We start from the raw sequence: 26,401 nt of genomic DNA, 5'->3' as shown, positions 1-26,401 counted from the left end.
CCAACGTTTCCAACTGGAACTAGAAAAATGGGACAAGTGGTGGATAGCAAAGTCCAGGGGCACATGGTAACCACGCCTCCTGCTACCTGGAAGACCACCTGCAGGGGCAGAGACAGAAGCTAAAATCAAGAGATTGAGAGACGGAAAGCCTTAACTTCTGTTGTTCCGGGGCCTGTCTGCACTTTGCCTTTCCTTCAGACTGGCTGCTTAGCTCTTCCCTTGATCACACAAGATATACCAATATCTTTCCCCAAAAGTCCTAATATAAAATACCTTCCCCCACCACACCACAATTCTGCATTAGAAATGCCAACCATAGCCTCCGACTGCCAGCCAAATCCCCTCTAATCCGTGGATGAATGCAGCCAGGATGTTTTAGACGTATGACTTCCTGCTCTTCACCAATGTTCTGGGTAACTCTTTTAAAGGTAATCATTCGTAAGTAACCAGTGGGTCATGACCTGGTATAAAAATATTATCCGGGGTCTTCCCTGGTGGCGCAGTGGTTGAGAGTCCGCCAGCCGATGCAGGGAACGCGGGTTCGTGCCCCGGTCCGGGAAGATCCCACATGCCGCGGAGCGGCTGGGCCCGTGAGCCATGGCCGCTGAGCCTGCGCATCCGGAGCCTGTGCTGTGCAACGGGAGAGGCCACAGCAGTGAGAGGCTCGCGTACCGCAAAAAAAAAAAAAAAAAAAAAAAAAAAAAAATTATCCAGGCCAATCAGAGCCCCAACTCCATACTCAACCTCACAGAGATCTGAACCAGAGAAGGCCAGGATTTTGAGTCGTTTAGCAGTGACGTCAGAAAAGAAAGATGGGCAGGAGGTAGAGTTGGAACCATAACATACCAAAGCCATCAGTGAGCTGAGTTATGATGAGCAGATACCAGCACTATGCAGGGGGCTCCCATCCACGAGGTACCCGCCCTACCTGAAAGATGAAGATCACCTCCAGCCCTACAGCAGCCTCCGTCACTAATGGATTCCTGGGGCTCATGCACCTGAAACTTTGCAGTAACCTCCCCGCCCCCACTCCACCACACACTATCTTTATTCAGACACTCAAGTGAATCCCTGTTCCTGAAAACCAGAAAGGACTAACCCCAAATAACTGTGAATGCAGAATTCTTTCCAGAGAAGCCAATCAGCAGACACAAACCACCTTGTTACCTTCTTACCCAGAACCCTCCCACTGGGTTACTATTTATGTGATCGTGTCAAAACTACCGACAAATACGCAGTTTAATAATCAAAGCCACCTTCTTTAATCAACTTGGTGTCAAACATCAAAACATAATTTAAGAAACTATTTAACATCTACCCAGCATCAATTTTCTCTACAAATTAGAAATTTAAATTGAATGTTACTGCCGCAGATGGTGGTTAAATAAAAACCTTAGCTATATGAATTGCCATTGTTAATCTAAAACCTACTTCATGACACTTTTAGCTTGTTCTCATTGTGGGACATGTTTTTAAAGGGGACAGGACTTTATAAATGCCCTGTAGGTAAATGATGTATTTTCTTTTTACCTTCTTATATTTTCTTCTTTACCTGCTCACAGGTCCACTTTGATAGAAAACTGGCAAAAGAGTTAAACGGTAGAAGTGAATTTAACAGATGGAACAAAGACGACCATATGAGATGACCGAACACCCGCCAGGAGGCTTATCTGATGACCACATCCAGGTAAATGAAGAAGTACTTAACTCTACAGTACTTTCAGATGCCTACGAGGTATTTGCCATCTATTCCCAGGCAACTGCCGGCTAAAATCATAGTATTATCCTGTCAGTAACTTTCATAGAATTTTTTCTGTTCTGCCTCACTAATCTACCACCATTACTCACATAAGAGAACAGAGGGAAAAATCAGAGAGGTACTGATAACATGCTATACAACACGGATGAACCTTGAAAACGTTTTGCTAAGTAAAAGAAACCAGTCACAAACGGCCACATGTTGTATGATTCCATTTAGATAAAATGTCCAGAATAGACAAATCCACAGTCAGAAACTAGATCAGTGGCTGCCTGGAGCTGGGGAGGAGTGAAAATGGGAAGCGACTGCTAATATGTATGTGACTTCTCTGGGGGGTGATAAAAATGTTCTGGGATTAGTGGTGATAGTTGCACAACTCTGTGAGTACATTAAAAATCACTGAATTGTACACTTCTCAAGGGTGAATTTTATGGTATGTAAATAATATCTCAAGAAAGCTGATATTTAAAAGACAGACAGATGGCGGCGGGTGGAGGGTACACATATGCAGAGAGGGCCAGGAAAAGTAGAAGAGAGGAGAAAAATCATGAATTTTTCCTCTTTTGCTTACCTAGGCAGTCTCCAACAAAAGACAGGTCACATTCCCTAAGTTCAATCACAAATCAAGCATAAAGTATATGGGATTTTCCCCTAGAAATGGTGACTGGAGCTCCTCAAAAGTCAGGGACTGACTTAAGGAAAATATTCTGGTAGGGTGAGAAGTTAAGACAAAGGCTAAGGTGCAGTAAGAGATGAGTAAAGCGATGAGGATTGAGAAGTTCTCTGACCTAAGGAATGAAACTTTAAAGAGACTGAAGGTCAGGAATGGGGGCTGGGTTAGGAAGAGGAATGGTGTGTGGTTAAGAGGTTTGATGAAGGAGAGGAATAGTAGGCTGTTTCTCCCAGCCAGGATCATTCATCTCAGCTGCTATGGAGTTTCAGCCATTGCTGAGATGAGAAGAAAATCTGAAGAATATAAGGCACAGGAGCGGAAATCCAAGCTGATTTCAAAAGTCAGGAGGGCGTCATCTACAGCAGTAAGAAGAAAGAGAGGGGAGGGAAATCTGAGGAAGCTCTACCCAAAAAAGAAAGAAAAGATTCCTGCAGTCCTACAGTCAGGAAACTACTGAAGCCTTATGTATATAGAAAATAAATTGAGGGTATAATCCAGGACTACTTGTAATGACCTAAACAGACCTTCTCTTCACTAGCCTGCATGAACCTCTTTGATATGAAATGCTCCTTCAGATTCAGATTTCACAACTAATGGGTGGTGTATTTAGTGGCACTAGGGACCATGCCTGTTCTCACAAATAATCCCAAATAATGCATAATTTAGGCAAACAGCCTCAAGAGTCGATGGGGAAAAAGATGGGGTAGCTATCGAATCTGTTAATCCTAACTATAAAAATCCACTCCATCATGCAAGAAGCCTTTCCCTTGGGGCATAAAAGTGTTCCATCTGAACAGGGTGATGAGTATGCACATAAGAAAAGCTCTAGCTTAAAATTTTCAAGGAACGAATCCAAGCTCAAGGTGGTGTCTCATCTTGAGAAGCCAAAAGCACTTTCTGTTTCAGTGAAAGGCCTCCTCTGTTTTGCTGCAGTGGAAACGGAAGCAGCCACGCCAAGGTTCAGGCTCCACGCTCTCTCTCTCCAAGTTCCAATGTTCTTTACATTCCTTGACCCGTCCTCTTAAGATGACTTTGTTTTTTCCCTCTTGTGATCAATCCTTCTCTAAATTACTACAGCACTACTTTCTTGGCACTTGCGTACAAGTTTAGTTCGTGTTTCATGTAAATAGGTTTTATCTTCCTAATTAGATCATTCCAGACCATGTTTTATAGATCTCTTTGCATGTTCAATAGCAAGGTGGCACCCTACTTCCACTAAAAGGAAGTAAAATATTTTACATCTATTTGTTTGTTTGTGTATTCAGTCTTGGCAGGGGGGATTGATTGTGAATTAACAGTCGTATTCTGGGAAGTTTCTAAGTAAAACCACCGTAGCACAGGGGATCTTAAAAAATATGAAGCCAATATCTAAACCACCTAATTAAAAATTCATGATTTTAGGTAGAAAAGACAATAAGACATCTCTCAAAAAAGGTGAACTAAAACAGCTTTTACAGTTTTAAAATAAGTTTCCACCATATAGGCACAGGTCTATCTATTTGGGGATTAAGTAAATAATTTAAGTATATAACCTTAATGACAGCTTGAAATTTGCAGTCAACTGGCAGAAAGTAGATGGCAAGTTCTGCTTTAATTCTCAGTGTATGGAATCCAAGTCTTTTCCTCCTGAGAAAACCCTGTGCCTGAATTTTTTTATCTATAACTTTTGAAGAGTCCCCACTAATTTTAATTAGCACTAGAGAGCTAATTTAGGCCCCCAAGAAATGTTCTGCCCTCCTGGAGACTACAAATTAAAAGGCCCAAACAACTCTAGGGGCTGGGGTTAGATGGGGGAACATCCATCACCTCCTGCAGGAAGACGCACCCAGACAGGGGCTATAATGAGGGCAGGGATTACAGCAAGAATGTTTTCCTCCTGCCACGAGACAGCTCTCTACTCAGTTCAGGCAGAACATTAAGCCTTCTTAGGTGCTGAGATATCAAAACATAACTGTGACCTACTTACTGGAGGGAAAGGGCAGACTAATATTTTAAAGGAGAGATGAAAAGTTGATTTTCACTTTGGTGAGAATACTCAAGGATAATAAGATTTGAATATTAAGTGAGAACACTTTAGACCATGTCACAGGAAAGTGTTTCTCAAAGAGTACTGTATGCATTAAAAATGCAGATTACTGTGCTCCCTCCCACTGAAGTGAATCTCAATTTTTTGGAGGGAGCGTGGACACCCTGGAATATGCATGTTTACACAAGTCTGCTATTGAGTCTTCTGCATCCAAAAATAGTGTTCGAGCTCAAGAACAACGCCAAAGTTTTCAGCGGAAACAGCAGTGTGGAGGACCTTTGTTGCTACTTTGCATCCATTTAATAAAAGTTTAGAAGTGGAAGGCACACACACATATATAAAGAGCGATTATTTTAAAAATAATGATTCGGGCTTCCCTGGTGGCGCAGTGGTTGAGAGTCCGCCTGCCAATGAAGGGAACGCAGGTTCGTGCCCCGGTCTGGGAGGATCCCACATGCCGCAGAGCGGCTAGGCCCGTGAGCCATGGCCACTGAGCCTGCGCGTCCAGAGCCTGTGCTCCGCAACGGGAGAGGCCACAACAGTGAGAGGCCCGCGTACCGCAAAAAAAAAATAATAATAATAATGATTCAATTGATGGGTTATTCCTCATCAGAATTTAAATTCACATTTAGCCAAGTGGCCAACTACTCATGGCTTCACAACTATACTCGAGACCAAATTCGTGATAGGGATTTTAAAGCCCACATTTGTTCAGCAGGATCTATAAAGTTTTCACCAATAAAAGCATCTACGTGAAGGCACTAGAGATGCACTGTCCAAACCCACAGCCACTGGCCAAGTGACCATGTGAAACATGGGAAATAAAATATATACTGGATTTCAAAGACTTAGTATAAAAAATGTACAGTATCTCATTTATAATAAGTTTTTTACACTGATTACATGTTGACACAATATTTTGGATTGTCTGATTAAGTGAAATATCTTACTTAGAACATTTAAAATCACATGTGTAGTATTATATTTCTTTCAGACAGCACTGATCTGGACATTTAAAGTACATCACTGCTTTAGCTGATTAAATGCTCCACCAAAATTCTTGGTCACTCAAATAAATACTTACGTTTAAAGGGAATCTGGCTTACACATACAGCCACTAATATGTGTTATTTACTCTATCCATGTAATGTAAAAGATACAATTAGGTGCTTTCACCTCATTTTCCTATGTTTCTCAGCTGTTCTTAATTCCCCATAACCACATAAACTCAAGGTCAATTTCTTTTCCCATGTCTGTACCTTAGCAGAAAGGCTCTCCTGCAAAATTTTATCTCATAAATGCTGATAAGTGACAACTCCCAAAGTAATCTTGTTTTTAATTTCTGTCATTTTTTTAAATGTTCATTCATACACAGGCTTTCTCCTACTACTTCTCTATGCCATTATTTTGGGAGAAAAATTAATCAAAACTTTTGAATGTGATATTAGATGTTAAGATGTTTTTATGTTGTTTTTTTTCTTAATTACAAAACTGTTCATATTTATTTCAGGAAAAAGTTCAAATACAAATAAGAAATAAGTTACTCAGAAAGAAACATGGAATATTTTGGTACATAGCCTCCTAATTTTTTAAATTCACTATTTATGAGCGTTGATATAAAGATATTAATTTTAATTACTTTATCAATATTTTCAAGCTAAAAGTTGCACTTTTAAAAGGACTACTTTTCCTACTTCCCCTAATTTGTGTTGATTCCACAAAATATAACCCTAAACCATAAACACCCATCACTTGTAAAAAGAAAATGTTTAGCTTTTACCTTTCTTTAAAAGATTAAAGGTTTCTTTAATATGTAAGTTTCAGGTTTACAGCAATAGAATTCCTCATCTGTATACACTATGAAGTGATCACCAGCACAATTCTACTTACCATCCATTCACCATGCAGTCGACCCCCCTTCACCTCTTTCACCCATACCCACCCCACTTTCCCTGTGGTAACCACTAATACGATCTCTGTATCTGTGAGTTTGGTTTCGGTTTGTTTGTTCATTTGTTTTGTTTCTAGATGAAATGGCCTCAGACACCCAAGGAAGTAGACCAGATGACCATCGATACTCTACACCAGTCTCAAAATGGGATTCCCCAGACCAGCCACATCAGCATCACCTGGGAACCTGTCAGAAACGTAAATTATCAAGTACCATCTCGGACTCAACTGAATCAGAAACTCTGGCGGTGGGCCCATAATCTGTGCTGTGATTCTGAAGACCACTCAAATTCTAAAACCACAGTTCTAGACGGTGCTGGTCTGATCTGTTACTCCCGCTATCAGCTTATAAGGCTTCTTAGAGAGCTCAGAGACTTTTCTGTCCCACAGAGCTGGGAAGTCAGATAATAAAGCAAGATAATTTCTTCCATGAACAGGTGGTTTTCCTGGTATCTTCTGGATTCACTAAAAGCAATTCTTTTTTTGTTTTTCTTTTCTTTCCCCCCCCCCCACATTATTTATCCTGGAGGCAGCATGTTTTCTTTTCAGTAACTTCTCGTGGTTACTCATGGCTTCCTCAAGCCACAGGATGCATTTCTGAGCCTTCTGAAGATCTTTTTACCATGTGTGCATTACCCAGCATCAATTCTCTACACCAGTGAGCTTTGAACCATTTTGCTGAATATTAAAAAAATAGTAGCATATACACTTTGGAGTCAGTCTGCCTTCAGTCACTTATCAGCGGTATGACCTTGGGCAAGCTACTTAATCTCTTTGTGCCTCAGCTGCCTCATCTATACATTGTAGATAACTATCATCTCTCTCATATTGTTATGGGATTAACTGTTAATATATGCAATGCATTTAAAACAGTGCCTGACACACTGTAAGTATGCTTACTATTATTAGCATTTGTTCAAGGACCTGGATAACACAGAGGGAAAGACATCTTAGGAAGTGTAGGGACAACTGATTAATCCTAAGGACAGCTGGGGATCTCCTCTGGAACTAGAGAAAAGAACAAAGCAAGGAACTGCTCTGCAGTTTGCGAGTAAAATTCTTAAAAGGGCGATACTACAGCTGACCCTTGAACAACACAGGGGTGAGGGACACCAATCCTCCACACAGTTCAAACCCCCGTTGTTTAAGGGTCAACTGTACCTGGTAGTCTGGAACCAGAAAGTAAATGACTCATGATCAAAGATAACTGGCCACTAATATCATACTGGTCTAACAGCTCAAATGAAACCTCAAGAAAATGAGGTAAGACATTAAAGTACAAATCGATCCACTAGCACAAGACAAGATCATGGTTTCCATAAGGTTCCATGTTAATGAATAAGCTAGAAACTAAAGCTCTAATTCTAGAGTGACTATCTGGTTAATCATTTATGCCCTCCAATCAGGCAAGCTCGAGAAAGACCTACAAATCACCACCACTCAACAAACAAATTATCCTAAGGCAGCTGAACAATTTTTCCATAGCATTTAGTTGCCTGCACCCTCAACATCCATTTCCCTCTTCCTCCTTCCTGTTGTATTCTGAAGTTTCTAGCCAAGCTGTTTGGGTGGGACTGACCCCTCGCCACTCCCAACCCCGCAATTCCCTGCACCCCAAGATGCATTCCGATTAGCTGATGTCAATCAGCATATCCTCTTCTGACTCCAGTGGAGAGAGGTTCTGAGAGAGGCACGTGACCCAAGCACAGTCAAGCCAGTGAGACTGATTCCACGGCCATAGTGGAAGTACAGTACTGGGCAAGCAGAGGTGCTCTTTTCTACTGGATGTCCTTACAAACAGATCTGGGACCCAGGGCAGCCATCCTGGGACTCCAGGGACCCAAGAGCCTACCTGAGAATGAAGTCCACACCAGCAAGGAAAGCCAAAAAGTGGAAAGAAACTGGATCCTGGTCATACCATCTAAGCCCAGGAGCAAATCTGGCTTAAATGCTAAATTTGTCTACTATTCTCTGTCATGTCTCTTTGTCATTTAAACCACTTTGGGTTAGGTTTCCTTTTGCTTACAATCAAGAGAACTCCAAATGACACATGCCTCATAAACAGATTACACTGTAAAGGTAATAAAAAAGTCAGCTATCTTCACAATTAACAGGAAACTCACTTGTTTAAGTCATGACTTTTGTTTACTTGTCATAATTAAAGATATTAGGAAAAAATACATAAACCCACTTTTCTCATTTGGAAATCATTTTATTTGGGGTCTCAAAGTACAGAGGCAAGATTTTGAATAAACTCCACATTGGCCCCTTGGTTTACACATATTCAATACTGCTGAGTTTTCATTGTGACTGAACCCCCTTCCTGATTTTCAGGGCAATTCCACCCCATCTAGGGTCCTGGTAAAAGTGTGCCCTAAGTATTCAACAGCAACAAGGGAGTGAGAAATCATGAAGTAAGGGATGTGTACCTGTTAACTTTATCAATGGCAGACTTACCTGTTATAGCATTAAATGTGCCCTCACCAGATTAAGCTATTGCTTTTCAGATCCAAAACCTCTGCACGTGATACTAACTAACCTTGGTCACTCAACGCAAGTACTGTAACAGGTCAAGTTAATTTATATATCACAGGCCCTAAGTAAACAGGTTAATTTGTATACAGTTGACCCTTGAACAACAAGCGTTTGAACTGTGCAGGTACACTTACATTTACACATTTATTTTCAATAAATATACAGATGTAGAGTAAATGTATTTTCCCTTCCTTACGATTTTCTTAATAACATTTTCTTTTCTCCAGCTTACTTTACAGTAAGAATACAGTATATCATATATATAACTTACAAATTATGTGTTAATCGACTGTTTATGTTATGGATAAGGCTTCAGGTCAACAGTGGGCTATTAGTAGCTAAGTTCTGGGGGAGTCAAATACATGGATTTTCGACCGTGCAGCAGGTTGGTGCCCCTAACCCCCATGTTGTTCCAGGGTCAAACTGTATTTTTGTGTCTAAGGTATAGTATACTTCAATATACTGAAATGTAAGATGTGTTAAAAATAAAAGATTTCTGACAAGCCTAGGGCATCTCTTTCTGAACGGCTATAAAAACCACCCTGGGCTCTGAATCATTTGGGCTGTGGGACTGACAGTCCCCCAGATAGGAAACTGGCCACCTTATGAAACAGTCGGCTTGCTCTGCTGGGACGTGTTCAAGTAGAGCTGAGCTGATCTTGAGAGGGGGACAGGGTGGATGATTTCAAAGGGACCTGTAAGGCATCCCAGGCCTCTGTGACGGGACATAAGGGCACCCTACCTGCCAGAGCCTTGATGCGGGACCGCTCAAAGAGCCGCGCGGAGCTGTTCTCATTGTCCCAGTCGTCCACGTCCCAGCGGTTGTTGACATCGCTGTACTGCTGTTGGATCTCGATGTTGTCGTAGTCTGTGGCTACTGTGGTCGTCATCCTGGACCGCCTCAGCTGCTTCTCCACATCAGCTCCTTCTCAGAGGTCTGTGAGAAACAGAAGGGAAACCCTAGTCAGGAGTCTAAGCTGTCGATCCCCACAAAACCTACTGGGGAAAGGTGAGCAGAAGGTAACACAACTCCTACGTGCTGAGAGCAGGTCTCTGGAGTCAATCGAAGCTGGTTGGGAACTTCAGCACTGCCTCGTAACATGTGTGTGACCTTGGCCAAGGCACGTAACACCTCTGAGCCTCCGTTTCCGCAGACATGAAGGAGGGAAGATACTCTACAGGTTGTTGAGAAGACGGAATGAGATGACGGATACCCAACAAAGGGTGGGTTTCTTCCTCCTTTCTAAAGTTTAAACTTCGCAGTTTTAAAGTTTTATTAGAGCTGGATGAATACCTACCTTGGGTAGGTATTCTGAACGAACTAATCTGTTTCTATTGTGTGTCACCATAAACTATAATCTCTTAGCTTCTCCTAGAAATTCATATAATGTGATATAAGAGAACTAACAGATCATTTTATCTAAACATATCATTTACATATTAGAAAACTGATGCCTAAGATTAAATGACATAGTAAATATACAGCAGCAAGGACAGTACTAGTGTTTAACAGTTACCAAAAAATGACTGAAATTATGTATATGACTGTGTTATTACAAATTCTACTACCCACCCCAATACCCACGTCTCAGGGACCCACCAGGGCCACAATGTTTTACAGGGATAAATGGGAAACAAGAACTTCAGCCTCAACGTTTGGCCCACTGCCATCTTTATCACAGTGCCCTCAGAGAATTAAGAGAGATACATTTAGCTTTAAATATATAGCTTCTCCCCTCAATACAGCTATTATTCATTCATGGAACCAAAATGTTCCGGGGACCTAGTACAAGCTCAGCACTGTTCCAGATGCTGGGTTAACGGTAAACAAGATAAGGACCTGGCTCTAGTGAAGCTTACATCCTACTAGGAAGAGCTGGACCAAAAGAGCACATAAGAAAAGACAAGATAGTTGAAAAGAAAATAAAATGAAACTGGAGTGATGTGACACAGAGTGAGTAATCAGTCATGCTGTCTTATAAACTTCAAAGCTGCTAAGAGACTAGACTTAATCATCCTCACCACAAAAAAGAAATGATAATTATGTGAAATGATAGAGGTGTTAGCTAATGCTACAGTGGTAATCATACTGCAATATATAAACATATCAAATCAACATACCTTACACCTTAAAGCTTACAAAGTATTATGTGTCTGTTATATCTTAATTTAAAAGTAAAAGAGAGAAAAGGAATGAATGGCTCTTTTAGAGCTGGTGGTCAGGGAAGGTCTGAGTCGGTATTTAAACTGAGCTCTCAATGGTCTTGTCACACCCAGATCAAGAGGAATGACATTCCAGGCAAAGGAAACTACTCATGTAAAGGCCCTAAGGTGAGAACAGCAGGGCTTGTTGGAGGAATGAAGAGCTCAGCGTGGCCCAAGTCTGGTAGGCAGGGAGAGATACAAGGAGATGAGGTTGGAAAGGTAGGTGGAGCCAGTCCACAAAGAGCTGTTAACCTAAGTGTGAGGGAATCCAGGGCAGGATTTTAACCTAATAACTGACATCACTGGATGTATGTTTTTAAAAGATCCTGGTGCTGTGTGAAAAACAGATTCTAGGAGGCAAGGATATGCGCTTAATTCCTACAGGTGTGGTTAACTTCCTGCACATTTTATATACAAGCCTATCTAAGTAAATTAAAAAGAGAGGGAGGAAGAAAGATGCACCCCCCCACTTAGTTGTAGGAAGATATCCCAAGGGAAAAGATGTTTGTCGTCTCCCCCTCCCATCCCTTCCCCCAGGCCCCATCTTAAGACTCAAAAATTAATTATAAGATTTTGTACCTGGATGCTCGTTTCATGGAAACCTCATTCAGCGTGCCCCAAGAATGCACGCACAGACCAGAGTTAGCAAGCCTAATCACTGGAGCTCATGCACTAATCAAACCAGACACCACCCGGCAACCACAAATGGACCACTCGAGCTCACATTTTTCCCCACACATGGCACCAAACAAAGAAAATAAACAAAGCCACATACGCAGAAAAGAAACATTCCTCTTATTGTGCTTCAAAAGGCAGCTTTTTCTCAAGTTCTAGCACAGAACCATACAAGGCACACGCAACCAGGGGTCCGTGGACAATAAATTAAGCTGAAACAAATGAACTGCACCTCAAGTAGTGTAGTAATTGGGGGCAAAAGCACAGACCTGCCCCCTCTTTTGTCATTAGCTGTTTTCTCACAAGATATCCAAGAATATCCCCAACACATCCTCCGTGTCCCCCTCACAACTGAATCACCATCTGTAACTCAGAGTCACCCACCTCTGCTCAAACAGAAACACCTCCGATGGGAGTAAAATCCTGGATTCCCATCAGGCAGACATTATCAAGGTCAAAAATATAAATTTATCAAAAAAATATATATATATAAATTTATCAGTAGATCAATTTTAACACCTCCATTAGCAACATACTGAAAAGATTTCATAAAAACACGAAAAAGTTCAGACACCTAAGCCAGTAAATATATTCCACAGAAGGATCTTAAAGTTGGCTTTTAGCATTCAGAGTCATAACCCCTCCAAAAAAAAGAAAATCAATATTGTTATGTACCATTTGACCTTGGAGATGGCTAAGTTTTATGACTCTATTAAAACCAAAGACTTCTACAAAATTCAGCCTTGGAGGATGCCATCTCTAGGGGGAAAAAACGTGAGAGTGCTATTAACTCCAAAATGTTTAACCCAACCCAAGGTGAAATCGAAACACCACATACCTCTCTCCAGATTCGTCCTGGCTATTTGGTGCCACCTGCTGACCAATGAGAACAAGCCACACCGAGGCCTCCAGCGCAGCAACCAACCTCCCGTCACCCGACTCCAGAGTCAGCCCAACTACATCCCATGAATCTCTCCCTACCACTGACTTATCCAAAAATTTCTCGACAAGCAAACATTGAGTCCCTGATTTAAGTTTAAAATAAGTCATTCAGAGAATGTCAGCACATGTTTCCTAAGTATTCTTCTTTAATAACACCATCGTTCCTCAAAACAAAGGGGTGACTGGGGAGCAAAAGTTCCTACGAGTCTGTATACAAAAGAAATACCGACTACAAGTTACTCTTTTTATTCGACTGTTTCACTCGAGCGTCTAAGAACTTGGATATCGGGCATTTTTGTCTTCAACGTTCTCTGTCCTAAGGCAATATCCTCCCCAAACAGTAGAGTTTGCATAATGATAGAATATATATTTTTTTTAATTTTCAGGGATATGTCAAAGCAAAAAAGATCCCACATCGCCACCAGGGCCATAGTGGAACGGTGCTTCCAGATATTCAGCGGCAACAACGCAGGAATCTGAAGGTGAAGGAATGGTCGGAGTCAAGGCAAGAGCATGGATGAGAGCGTGGCCATGGCACAGGGATCCCAGAAAGCCCAGCAAGCTACTACCATCATTATCCCCTAACCCACCTCAACAAAGGATGGTGCCAGCTGCGGGGGCAGCTTACATCGCACCTACAGGTGTCCCCAAGCGGTTATCTATAAAGGGCTAGATTTTCCCAAGGTGCTAGCTATCAGCCATGTGTCCCAAGGGCCAGTGAAGCAATCTGTACTTCGATGGCTGTGGGAAGATTAGGAGGAGACAAGAGAGGAGGGCTGGCCATCTTGGAACTGGGCCTGGTGGTGGGGCTGCCATTAGGAAAGCTTGACAGAACTACGTAAGGGTGGTGGGAGGTAAGACAATCTCCGCTCCAGAGAAGGGCTCTCACTGTCCCAGCTGGCTTGGTGCAGCCCGAATTCTGACTTGATCACCAGGGCAGGTACCCATTAAATAATCCTTGAGTGAATACAAATCACTAATATCCCAGATGTGATATGAATAATACTCATGTCTTCTGTGGCCAGACATTGGGAAGATGATTAAAACTGCTTCCCTGCTCTTCTCTATCCTAACTCTGTGTGTGTGTGTGTGTGTGTGTGTGTGTGTGTGCGTGCACACGCACGCGCGCGCGCACACGCGCGTATAAAAATAAGGAGTATGTAAAAAAGCCAAGCCCCCTCCACAAATTACTCTTCTCTAATCCTCTGCCCTCTCTAATTCCTATGAACTGTAATTCTCCAAAAATAACAAAGACATTCCAAAAGCTTTATCATTTTCTGCTTCATTAAGAAGACAATTTTATTTATTCAAACTGACAGACAAAGACAGAAATAGATGAAGAAGCTATTATCATAGACCCAAAGAGGCAAAGAGGTTCCTCCAGCTCTGGCACATGCTACCACAAGGTCATAACCATCGGGAAAAAAACTGGAGCTTCACCGCTCCCAGCTTTAGGAGTTATTATTGACAGTTCTCTTCATTGACTAAAATTCTGAAAGTCAACACCTGGCCAAGTCCAGAGGGAAAACACTTGATCTGTTTATTTTCCAAGGTACCGTATCTGTTTTCCCTGTCACATGGCTATTAGATCAACACACAGGGTTTTGTTCTTTATAGTTTATCTCCAGGCTTCCTTCCACTGCCCTCTTCCGTCTGCCTGGATGATGTTACCCACTACCCTATGCTGACAACCACTCCCTGGACAGCTAAGGGCAGCGTCTCCTAAGGATCAACAAGTCCGTGTCTATAACTAAACTCCTAATTCCTCCCTCCAAACCTTGTTTTCCCTCTGTCACTCCCTCACTGAACAGCACCCTCATTTCTCCCACTGGCCTCAGCTAGAAACCTTGCGGTCATCCTTCATTTCTCTCTCTCCTCCCATATTCAGGCCCCAAGGTTGCCTGCACCTCCTGAAAATCTCATAAATCAGCTCAAGCAATACTTTCTTATTCCAGTGCCTCACCTCTCATTTTAATCCACAACCCTACATTGCCACCAGAGGGACCTTTCTAAAATGTAATTCTAATCACTTTATTCCCATGACTAAAATCCACCAATGCCCACGCCTTCAGAATAATAAATCCCCATTGCCTTCAGAATAATGCCCAGAACCCTTTGAAGAGAAATGAGCACCTTCATGAGGGGCCTGCCCAGCTCTCCAGCCTGGTTTCAATATTCTTGTCTTTAACTCTTGTAGCTCCTGAAGGAAAAGTCATGTTCCGGTCTCACCTCCAAAACTACTACCTAGAACAGCTCTCTCCTATTCCAACAAATCCTAGCTGATGTATCACCTCATCCAAGAAGCCACCCCTGATCCCTCCACCACCACCACTACCACCACCTAGTCTGAGTTAGATGACCCACATATGTCCTCCCTCCTTATATACCTCTGCCCTATCACTTATCATCGTAAGGCCGTTTCATAATTACAAAACTTCTATTTACTAATCATCAGTAGGACACAGGCTCTTAAGGTCATGTCCCCATCACACTGTTTATATTTCTCAACTCCTAGCAAGGTGCCTGGAAACATTAAGGGCTTGTTAATTATTTATGGACTGGCTGAGAGGGTGGGAGACTGGATGGAGGATGGGAAGGTGAGGCCACAGGAGCAATGACAATTCAAGCTGCCACGGGGGTACCGTCGCCATCAGTCATAAAGCCCAAAACACATACCCTTTTAAGTTCCACAGATCTGCTGGGCTCTCTGCCTTCCATTTCAAGGCAGTCACATTTTTAGACTAGGCTGCTAATGAACACGAACTTATATTTAACAAGGTACTTCTCTACGTACTTATTAAAATGTATGTTTTCCTTTTTAATTTAGTTTTTACCCATGAAAATAATTTATTTTTTGTCCAAACTAGAGAACAAAGCAACAAAGAGAAAATAAATGGAATTTTCACTGGCGCTACACACGTGCACAAACACACACTTCGTTAATACCCAATATTAATTAAAGGCTCAAATAAATTAAAGAAAAAGGTGACAACATTTGCCAACCCTTCTTAAGGAGGAAAACCATATGCCAACAATTACTTCGACAGAATTCACAAACCCAAATGTTCTGCAGACGCTTAAAAACCCTCCCACTTCACTGATAAAAAAAAAAAAAACTTGAAAAAGCATACACTGGACTGCTGGTGTGCCACCTTAAAAAAGAAGAAAAAACAACAAAAAAGATCCTGCTCAGGGACTCTGGAGAGACCAAACTATGTCTGAGAGTTTCCAGGAAGGGACCTCTGAGAGTTCTGCCTCAATCCTCTCAACTCTTCAGTAGTCAGAAAGCAAGAGAGTCACACCCCGCTTACAGTTTGCCACCGAGGCAACCTGCAGCACGTGTAAACGGCCAATAAAGAGGAGTCTCTGCAAGGAACCACATCTAGAACCACTGTGATGAATAAATCTGGCTAACCGACCGTTACTCAGGTTCACGGACCCAGTTCCATAAAAAGGCTCAAGTCGGGGCTTCCCTGGTGGCGCAGTGGTTGGGAGTCCGCCTGCCGATGCAGGGGACACGGGTTCATGCCCCGGTCGGGGAAGATCCCACATGCCGCAGAGCGGCTGGGCCCGTGAGCCATGGTCGCTGAGCCTGCACGTCCGGAGCCTGTGCTCCACAACGGGAGAGGCCACAACAGTGAGAGGCCCGCATACCGCAAAAAAAAAAAAAAAAAAAAGGCTCAAGAGTCTAACCTAAACACTCAAAGTTCTCTGCTCACAAACACCAGGACACACAGAAAAAGTTCTAGTGTGAGAGCTGACAACGTAAGAAAAACTCACACGCATACAAAGTCCTTTAGAAAAGTTTCCTTTAGAAAAGTTTATCATTCACTTTTACAATTATCTAGTTTACTTGGAGCTTTATAGAAACACATCTACCGTACAAAGAGCATTATATGGCTGCATAAACCAGCCAAAATTCATAGACTCAGACCATTTTGCGAGGGAACGGTACTCAGAGACTTGTTTAAAATGAAACCTCGTTAATAAAGGTGGTCTTCAAATACTCTATATTCATACTAACTTTTGTCTGTTTTATTTATCAGTGACAGAGTATGTTAAAATCTACCACTATGACTGTGGTTTTAACAGATTTCCCTTGTAACGCCCTGGATACATGCAAAATCATAATTATTTTGTCTTCTTGGTGGGTTGTTAACATGAACTATTCTATTTCCTCCATATTCATATATTAATTCTATTTTTATTGATAGCAATATTTGCCTGTCCCTCCCCACCCCCTTTCTGTTCTTTAAACCTTCTAGAGTCATTTTGTCTTAGGTATGTCTCTTATTTTTTAATTCAATCCAAGAGTCTGTCATTTAGTGGGCAAATATAACCCATGTACATTTATTAGGATTACTGCTATATTTGAAGTTTCAACCAACTTACCTTGCTTTCTATCTTAACAAAATGTGGAAACTGGGGCGTGAAGATTTAAACAACTGGATCAAGTCATACAGCTATGAACCCAACACCTATAATAACTTTATCACCACTGAACCCAGAGCCGTAAGAACTTGTCTAATCTTTAAAATGCAGACAGTTGATGTCTAACAACCAAAGAAAACTCTAGTACTATTAAAAATAGCTTCATTTTTTTGCTGGCTTACTTTATGCCAAGCATGGTGCTTTACTCGCTTTTTCAGTCTTCCCCAGCAACCTTTTGAGGTAGATACTATTATTGCCTACAATGAATAAACTAAGGCTTTGCCCATGGTGGCACAGCAAGGAAATGAGGAAGCCAGGAGGGTTTGAAACAAGTGTGTATGACTCCATGAATGAATAAAGAGCTTGTGCTTTGAGGAACAACCCTTTAACAGCGGTCCATATCAGAAAATTGTCTAATGGACTCAAGGTTCTTAAATAAATAATAGATTAGCCTCCTTCAAAGCCTAATTACTAGGTAGGGCACAACCCACCCAGCCAGGTATCCTAGCTCATGTATTCTCAATGGGGGCAATACTGGTCCCAAAGGATGAAAATTCATTTGGGCGTTGGGGCAAAAAAACTTTCTTTTATGTAAGCACAGATACAGTATATCTGTAGTATTAAAATTTCATGGGTATTAAAATTTCAAACTGTCTAAAAGACTTCTGGTGGAGGAAGAGAACAGTGGAAAACAGGTTAAGAAACACTGTCCAAGCTAAAGGAAAGATGTGTACCACCTTTAGGTAAATTAAGACTTGAAGGCAGGCCTTAGAAGACAGAAACATGAAGAGCACATTTCCCTGTACTAAAGAACTGGAATTTCATACACCATGGGTCCCATTTATCATGCCTCTGATATAAAAACTCACATTAGGCTACTCCTCCCTAGCACTAACGTATGTACTTCAGGGAAGCAGTGATGATTTAGCCATCTTCTGCCTACAACACTCAAAGACTAAAGCACTCATTACAAGCCTGCTGCTACCGACTGAATGTTTGTGTCTCCCTCCCCCATAAAATTCACATGTTAATTCCTAACACCCAATGTGCCAGCACTTGGAGTTGGCACTTTCGGGAGGTGATTAGGTCATGACAGCAGAGCCCTCATGAATGGAATTATAAGAGAAACCCCAGAGTGTAACCTCACCCCTTCCATCATGTGAGGACACAGCAGGATGACGGCAGTGTATGAACCAGGCCCTCACCAGACACCAAATCTGCCAGCACCTTGTTCGTGGACTTTCCAGCCTCTAGAACTATGAGAAATAAATGTTGTTTACATGCCACCCAGTCTATGATGTTTTGTAACAGCAGTTCACACAGACTAAGACACCTTCATTCCCAATATTCGGAAGTAACCTCTTTCCTACCCAGATCAAAGATGCCACTGGAAGGCCAGTTCTAATTTTATGAATAAAGTTGTAGGGACAAATTTTATTTTTTTTTTAACATGGGCAGGTTAAACCAGGTTCTACTACTTGCAGTAGCAAAATTACCCTAACTATAAAGAAAATTACTTATTTTAAAAGATTCACTATCAGAAAATACACTGGCTATAATTCGTTTTATTTTAAAACAATCTGTTTAAAAGATTACATCAGGGTGGCTTAAGAACTTATCATTATACAGTATGACCAAGAATACATTTCTTCTACAAGGAAAAGTAGAACGTAGGGGGAATAACAAGGCATCTCCCTGACCCTCTACTTTACAGAGTGAACTGCACAATGAACAGTAAAATTATAAACAGGTTTATTATTTGTGTGCCTTAAACAAAAGAAAAATTCTTAATATATGGCATAGACATTTATCCTTATGTACTATTTGTACTTGAAAATTTTAAACAAAGTACTTTATTTATTTTCTGTACCTACATATGATACTATCTAGATTCTAAATATAAATTTGTAAGCCCTAAAATTTTTTAACACTAGCTTTATTTCGAAAATAGATCAAGAAAGTAAGGTCAGCTTTTCCAGTACTTATCTATAAGCCTCAAAATCACGTAATTTGAACCAAACAAAAACGTTTAAAAATAATTCCTATTAAAATACAAGGCTTCGTCATATACTTGGCAGTTAAAGGCTATCCTTGCTTTTGTTCTATTAACAGAGAAAAGCAATTAAAAGTGAAATCATTAACTCAATGCAGACCTAACACCATGGTCTTATGGCCAGCGTGGGGTTTCTGAGCTGCTATAAATCACCACTTTGGTCTTCCCTTTACTTCCAGAATAGTTTTAAATTACATTAGGGTGTAGGTCTAATGTTACTGCTGCCAAAACGCCAGTCCTGACTTTCAGTGAGTTTGGCACTTCATGGCCTTACTCTTTGGGAAATTTTATAAGGCCTGAGTGCCTGAACAACAGAGGAGCAATAACATGCTATCTGGAAGCAGACTTTTACTCCTAGAACAGCCCAGTGCCTAAATTCTCTGCAAATCTTACCAAGCGAAAATGCGTATCACAATTTCCTGGAATAATGATCACATGACAGAAATATGTAAAACCACAATGAAAAGCAACACTACAGGAAATGATGAACGAGGCACACACGCTAAGCTCCATGAGGGCCAGGATCCTCTCTGTCCTGCTCATCTTTATGTCCCCAGCACCAGCACTTAAGCCACCGCAGATGCTCAAAAACAATCGTGAAAGAAAATGGCAGGTGGCACGGGCAGTGTCACCAACAGAGCATTCTAATGCTGAAGCACAATGCTTCTTTCTGCGTAAATAATAATGTGTCCTGGATCAGGATAAATTGTAATTGTTATGTAAGGGGCAACAGTCTCCTCACCCAGATTCATTTAGCATAGGATAAATTTTTATAAGAAATTTATTTTCAACCAACAAAATATGAAGGGTCATATTTGGATAGGAATGGAATAATCACAAATTTCACAATCTCATTTGGGATAAACAAACATACTTATTTTAATATGTCATATTTTGAGAATCATTCTCCTTTGGAAAATGACTTAAATCCTAGGCTTGTCTAATAATAGCCAAATTTCCAAAGGTCTAAATATTATTAGTTAAATTGTCTCAAAGAGCAGTTCAAACAACCCTCACTGCTTGGATTTACACGTCAGCAGCAAGCCTTCCCCCTCTGCATGGTTGGCAAATGATTCCCAAACTATTTAGAAATCTGTAACCTTTCAAATAAACCAAATGAGTGAAGGTTGGCCTATGATACTTGAAAAGGAGAAGTGACATCAATCCCAGAAAAAACATTCAAATAATTACCATTTTAACATGATCAAACATGATCAAATTACTAAAATTTGTTTAAACCTATCAATTTGAAAAAAAAAAGGTGTTTTTTTTTTTTAAAAAAAAACACTGTTAACAACATATACAAACCGAAATCCATTAGAATTCCACACATTACTTTTTAAAAACTTGACTACATAGGTGTTCGGTATGAAGCTTGGTAACAAAGGTCAGTTAGGGCAAATGTGGAGATTCACTTTGGCTCTCAATAATACTTAAACACTGCCATGCGAGAAAAATGAGCCACAGTGGTTAAAATACTGCCTAAGTTTAGAATCACAGAGGAGCTCTCTGATACAGAACCATGAGCATACATTCACCATAGGTGACCAGACACAAGCACACACATCCACCACAGGGCCAGGCCATAATCCAACCCTGCCCAGCAGCCCAGCACTCCAAGCTTGGAAGAAAGGCAGAGGATCAAGCACGGCCTTTCCAAAGCTACAGGGGCAGGGGCCTGCAATTCAGATTTGCTGGGCTCCCCCTCTACTGCTCAAATTACTTCAAAATGAAAATGAGGTCTTAGCTGGCAAAGTCCTCAATCAGGTTCAAGAGCAAAGGAACAACAATGATATACTGTGCAGCACAGGGAATTACAGCCATTATCTTGTAATAACCTAAAATGGAGTATAATCTGCAAAAATACTGAATCACTATGCTACACACCTGAAACTAACATAATATTGTAAATTAACTATACTTGAATAAAAATAAATAATTTTTTAAATTAAAGAGAGAGAGAGAGAGCGTACATGAGAGCAAAGGAAACCAGCAACCTTCCTTGTCTCCGCAACAGGGGGATATAGGCTTTAAAGAACAAGAACCAGAACACCCAGACTGCTCTGACTTTCCTTCTTTAAAAGCTCCCTCGTGATGTGATTTTGGAAACTGTATTTTTGAAGTCCTTGCCTGACCAAAATCAAGCCTGCGTTTTCATCTCCTTGAAATATGTTATTAATAAACTAGTTTTCTACTTCCCAAAATATCTACAACGTAACACGTACTTTGTTTTTCCTTCCTCCAAACACTTTCAAAGAAGTTAGCTGTTTCTTTTGTCAGACTCAGCAAGAGTGAAGAATGAACAGGACAGTGGGGCAATTTAGAGAACTGGAGGGAATCAAATTATGTTAGCATCCCATGATTCTGTAGAGAGAGAAAATCAAGGGGTGGGCACCCCAGCAGTGGCTGGATTTTTAGTGGTGTCTGAGTGAACCCTAAAGCTGTCTTTCGTGCCATTAAATGCCAATTCCAACCCAAAAAGTATCAATTAGGAAGGCTTTCTATTCTCATTAGCAGTGGAGCTGCTCTCTCTCAATAATTTGTGAGTTTTAAAGATAGGGACAACAGATAAACAAGAAACAGGTCAGCCTAAACATTACTTTCTCCAGGAAGGCTCTTCTGAAGCTCCCAGCCCAGGGCCTCCTGCTATACGCTCTTGTTGCAATCTTTTCTCGTGGCATGTACCGAGAGTGTTTAAAAAATTACCTGTGTAATTGTTAACTGACTATCTCACTTTATATACCATACTCTCCATGAATTATTAGGTATTTCTTTTTCAGCAATATATCCCTAGGTATGCTGCCTAGCACATGGCAGGCAATAGGTAAACATTTAATGAATAAACTTCATACTCAACAATTTTAATCTTCCAAGGGTATGATAGGCACTTTCCCTACCAAAGCAGCTGTATCAAGAAGAAAAATTTTCCAGGTTATCCAATGGTAAGTTTGTTCAAATTAAAGCTAGAAACAGTCAAAATCAAACAAACAAAACTGAAATAAACCCCTAAATGATAATGGATTATCTATATCTTAATTCTTCTACTCTACTTACCACCTCAGAATTTTTGATTTCCCATAGTCACCAAAGTAAAAACTTCAAATGGCAACCTCAAATTTCTATCTAAATTACAGAGGCTGATTTCCCAAATCAAATCTTTATTGCTGGCTGAACAGCCATACTCAAAGGGTGCTGACTTGAAGATTAAAGAGTGGTGGGACAAATTCATAACCCAGGGCCCAAGCTAGTCAACACCTTCCTTACGATCTCAGAAAGCACACTGAGTACCCACGGAGGGCCCTGGACCAAGAAGAGACTAAGAATACATCAAGTCCTACATTTAGAATTTTCAAGTACCCAAGGTTAGAAGTCGTGAAAACTGACAGCAGTGCAAAGAAAACGTGGTCAGCTCAACACAAAGCACCAGCAAAAGGTAGTGCAATTGTTAGACATGAAGTAACCACCCATGGTACTGAGCAACTCAAGTGTGTCCAGAAGGGGGCAGCCAGGCTGTAAGACACCTGGGAGTCCCGGCCAGGACTTAGGACCCTCTGGGGAAAAAAGTCTTAAAGAGACACCAGACAACTGTCTTTAAGTAGCTTTAGGAGCCCTCATGTCGGCACTGGCACAGACCCCTTGGCAGGCAGTGAGTAACAAATTCGTAGTAACTCAGGGTTAGAAGGAGCTTTCTGAACAACTAGAGCTGTCCAAAAATGCAGAGGGCTGACCCGAGAGCAAGCGAGTTCACCAGCACCACCAGAGGCTCACTCTGGGTGGGAAAGTATCATTTGACAGGGCAGCCACAGTAGGACAGAGCACTGGGTGCGAAGCTGGGCTTCAGGAATTCCAAGATCCCTTCCAACGAACAGGCCTCTGTGATTTGGTTAACCAGAAAATGTTCACCGTTCTTCTGATCAGCACACTGCAGTAATACTACAGTACCCACAACTTGGTTCCCAAGGTATACACCACACTCTCTTCCATGGGGCTGACGATACTCCAGAAGAAGGGTTTTTTTCTATTTTTAACTGACTATCTATTACTTTAATTACAACCATTCTTTGTTGAGGTGTTTTCGTATTAAGAGAACATTTGCGTTCTCTTTAAAACAAAAGTACCCTTCTGCAAACATTTATAAACATTTACATTGGGTTTCACAACCCCACTGAAAAAAATGGGCAAAGAGTTTTGAAAACAGCTTTTACATTTTGATGAAAACGTTAATTTTAAGTGTACCACTGGAAATATTTATTATCAAAACAATTATTCTATTAGGTAAGTTTATACTTTTTAATATCATAAGGTAGCAAATAAAACATCTGTTTATTAAAAAACTTTTCATTGGAAAACACTGACTATGCTGATGTGACATATTTTTGAGGGCATATTACTGAGCCTGGGGTTTTGTCCTTCACAAAAAGTAGAGACATTCCTGCTATCTAAATAGATGTGAAACTGTAAAAAGTTTTTTATCTAAGAAAGTCATAGAATATCAGAATATAAAACAGTTTGTGCTTCACAAGTCTTCTGTACCTCTCTTTGCTTCTTCAGTTTGGGGAGAAGGGGACTGCATTTCAAGTTTCCCTAAGAAATTTCTCTGTGGGGCTTCCCTGGTGGCGCAGTGGTTGAGAGTCCGCCTGCCGATGCAGGGGACACGGGTTCGTGCCCCGGTCCGGGAAGATGCCACAGAGCGGCTGGGCCCGTGAGCCATGGCCGCTGAGCCTGCGTGTCCGGAGCCTGTGCTCTGCAACAGGAGAGGCCACAACAGTGAGAGGCCTGCGTACCACAAAAAAAAAAAAAAAGAAAAGAAAAAAAAAAAGAAATTTCTCTGTGATTCTCCTGATCAGATTTTTGCTCTAACAGAGGGGACTGGACCACATCAGTCCCACCTAGTGCACTTAAAGGTCAATGCTCACATATCCAGCATCGGTCATTTTACAGTTTAGTCCTGGCATAACTACGGGGTTACTCAGAAGATGAGTTGGTGACAAACCAAATCAAATAAACAAGGTACCACACCGGCTGCAGAATTTGTTTTATTATGGCTATTTTAAATGCGGTTCCCAGAAGTGTCCTTATCTCGCTCACTTTCTATAGGCAGATCATGGTATCACCAAAACACGTCTGCAAAAAGTGAACTGATACATTTGGAAGCATCAAGAAAACACAGGAAAGCCGTTCTTTGTAACCACACTCAGCGATGGGATGATGAAGAGTCAGGCATTTAGCAGTTTCTCAGCCAGAAGTTGGTTGGTGTTGCCTTATGGCAATGGGCCTATGCTTTCTGTATTGATGCGCTGCTCAAAATGAACTGATTGATCTGTTCAAAGACTAGAAAGAGAAGGCCTGTTTGTAAGACCAGTGATGAGAGCATGGATCAAAACGGTGACCTATAAGGATGGTCATTTTCATGCTTATGGAGACACTTCTTGCCTTGGATCCTTTTAAATCCCTCAGATTCTCCAAGGGAGGGAGGAGGGAGCCAGGGTCAAAGAGATTTCTCTAAAATGCATCTTGCCCCACAATGGCCTGTAGAAGGATGACAGGAAGGGTTTTGCTCTGACTGCAAAAGCCCTAAGCAGGTGAGCAAAGAAACCCCTCACACTGTGCCTAGTGTTCCGAGCAGAGGAAGGCAGCCGTTGGCTTACACCGTGTGCTGAAAAGCCCGGCCAAGTTCCTGCGAGATCATTCTCATATCTCCAGATGGAAAGAAATCGAGTAAACTACATCAGAATGGAGACTCCAGTCTTGGGGGCAGGTTGAGACTGTATGACCAGGGTCCCAAAATGTCTTTTTTTCCTTTTTTCTTCTTCTTTTTTTTTAATTAATTGGCTCAGTAGAATAAGCTCCACACAGGAAAAGGATTTTTTTTTTTTTAAACTTAGGGATCGCTACTAGAAGACTAAGAACGTACCCAGTTGTTAAAACCCCTCTTAGTGTAAAATCCAGAATGACTGCCGTGCCGGGAAGGACTCCAGCTACGCAGGCCGGGAGGATCAGCTCTCTTTCCTCGTGACCACAGAGGGAACCGCAGGGGTGTCAAGCGCGCTCCTCTGAGGTGAGGTGGCTGCTGTGTTACCCCAGGAGTCTGTGCAGGGCTCCCGGCTGGCTCTGAATGAGGGACAGCCCCTCCTCATCCCCACTGCTCACGACTCACACACTCTCCGGCAACCTCCCTCTAGAAGTTCCAGAAAGTTCCTGCTAACCAGTCCAACAGGCTTTCCAAGTGAGGGATGAGGAGCCCCCTCCCCCTTGCTTTCAGTGTACATTCCAAACAGAAGAAGAAGGAAAAAAAGGCCAGCAAAGCCAGCGCTTGCCCTTGGTTTCCCACTGAGATAAATTTTTCATTAACACATCTCTGATGGACTTCAGGCTAAACCCGTTAATCTTTACATCCAGAACCGTGGGCAGGAAAAGGCAGCAGGGAGCTGTCACCCATGCATACACATGCAGGCCTCAAGACGCATTCTCTGAAGTGAATATTTATCTGACTTCCTCTACACGGCAGGCAGTCTCTTCCATCTCTGCTGTGCCTCTGTTGCCAGAAATAGCGATGTCAGGAGCAGCCTTCTCTGATGTAAACCAGCTCCTCCCAGAGCAGCGGGTAAGCAGGTAAAGCCAGACCACTCTGTCAGCCTGACCATCCCGCAGGGCTCAGTTCATGCCCTCTGCCCACCGCGGCCTACATTCCTCAGGTCCTTGTTACTGGCTCCTGACAAGAGTAACAAACCTTCACCATCAGCTTCCAGATGAGAGCAGGGGTGAGGCCTTCGGGGCCAGAAAGCAGAAAATCACCAGCTTCCCCATCACAGCCACAGTCTCCCTCTTGGGGGTGGCGATGGAGGGTCATTTCAGAGACCAGTGAGTATTTTAGATAAAGGATGAGCGAATTCTCTGATTGACATCCTGAGAAGAAAAACACGAACATTTTTCTTTTCTTCGTTTCTCCGAGTTTCACATTTGGAAACGGATGCTGTCATATTACAAGAATAAACGGCAGGTCTGGAAATGAACCAAAACCCTTTAATCCAGTCTTGCTTTACAATGCAAATGTGTTTCTACCAAACGCTCCAAAATATGCTAATCATCACCTGCAGCACAAATTTTCAGGGAGCTATAAACACTTACCAAAATTTCTTCCAACTTTTCTCA

General features: G+C 41.7%; 1 protein-coding gene across 3 annotated transcripts in view; it reads right to left on the bottom strand.

Annotated features, from left to right (window-relative positions):
* Nucleotides 1–26,401, bottom strand: part of SPTBN1 (spectrin beta, non-erythrocytic 1) — a 196,124-nt gene that overhangs the window by 132,194 nt on the left and 37,529 nt on the right. For all 3 annotated transcript variants that reach the window (XM_082852264.1, XM_082852266.1, XM_082852265.1), the window contains exon 2: nucleotides 9,686–9,880. In XM_082852264.1, coding sequence (XP_082708390.1) covers nucleotides 9,686–9,833 — 148 coding nt within the window. In that variant the 5' untranslated portion in view covers nucleotides 9,834–9,880. The remainder of the gene's footprint in view (nucleotides 1–9,685; nucleotides 9,881–26,401) is intronic.

Source organism: Leucopleurus acutus (assembly GCF_964270905.1).
Source record: "Leucopleurus acutus genome assembly, chromosome: 12".
Taxonomy (NCBI): Eukaryota; Metazoa; Chordata; class Mammalia; order Artiodactyla; family Delphinidae; genus Leucopleurus; species Leucopleurus acutus.
Note: the sequence above shows the minus strand (reverse complement) of the source record. Positions and strands in the feature narration are given on the sequence as shown.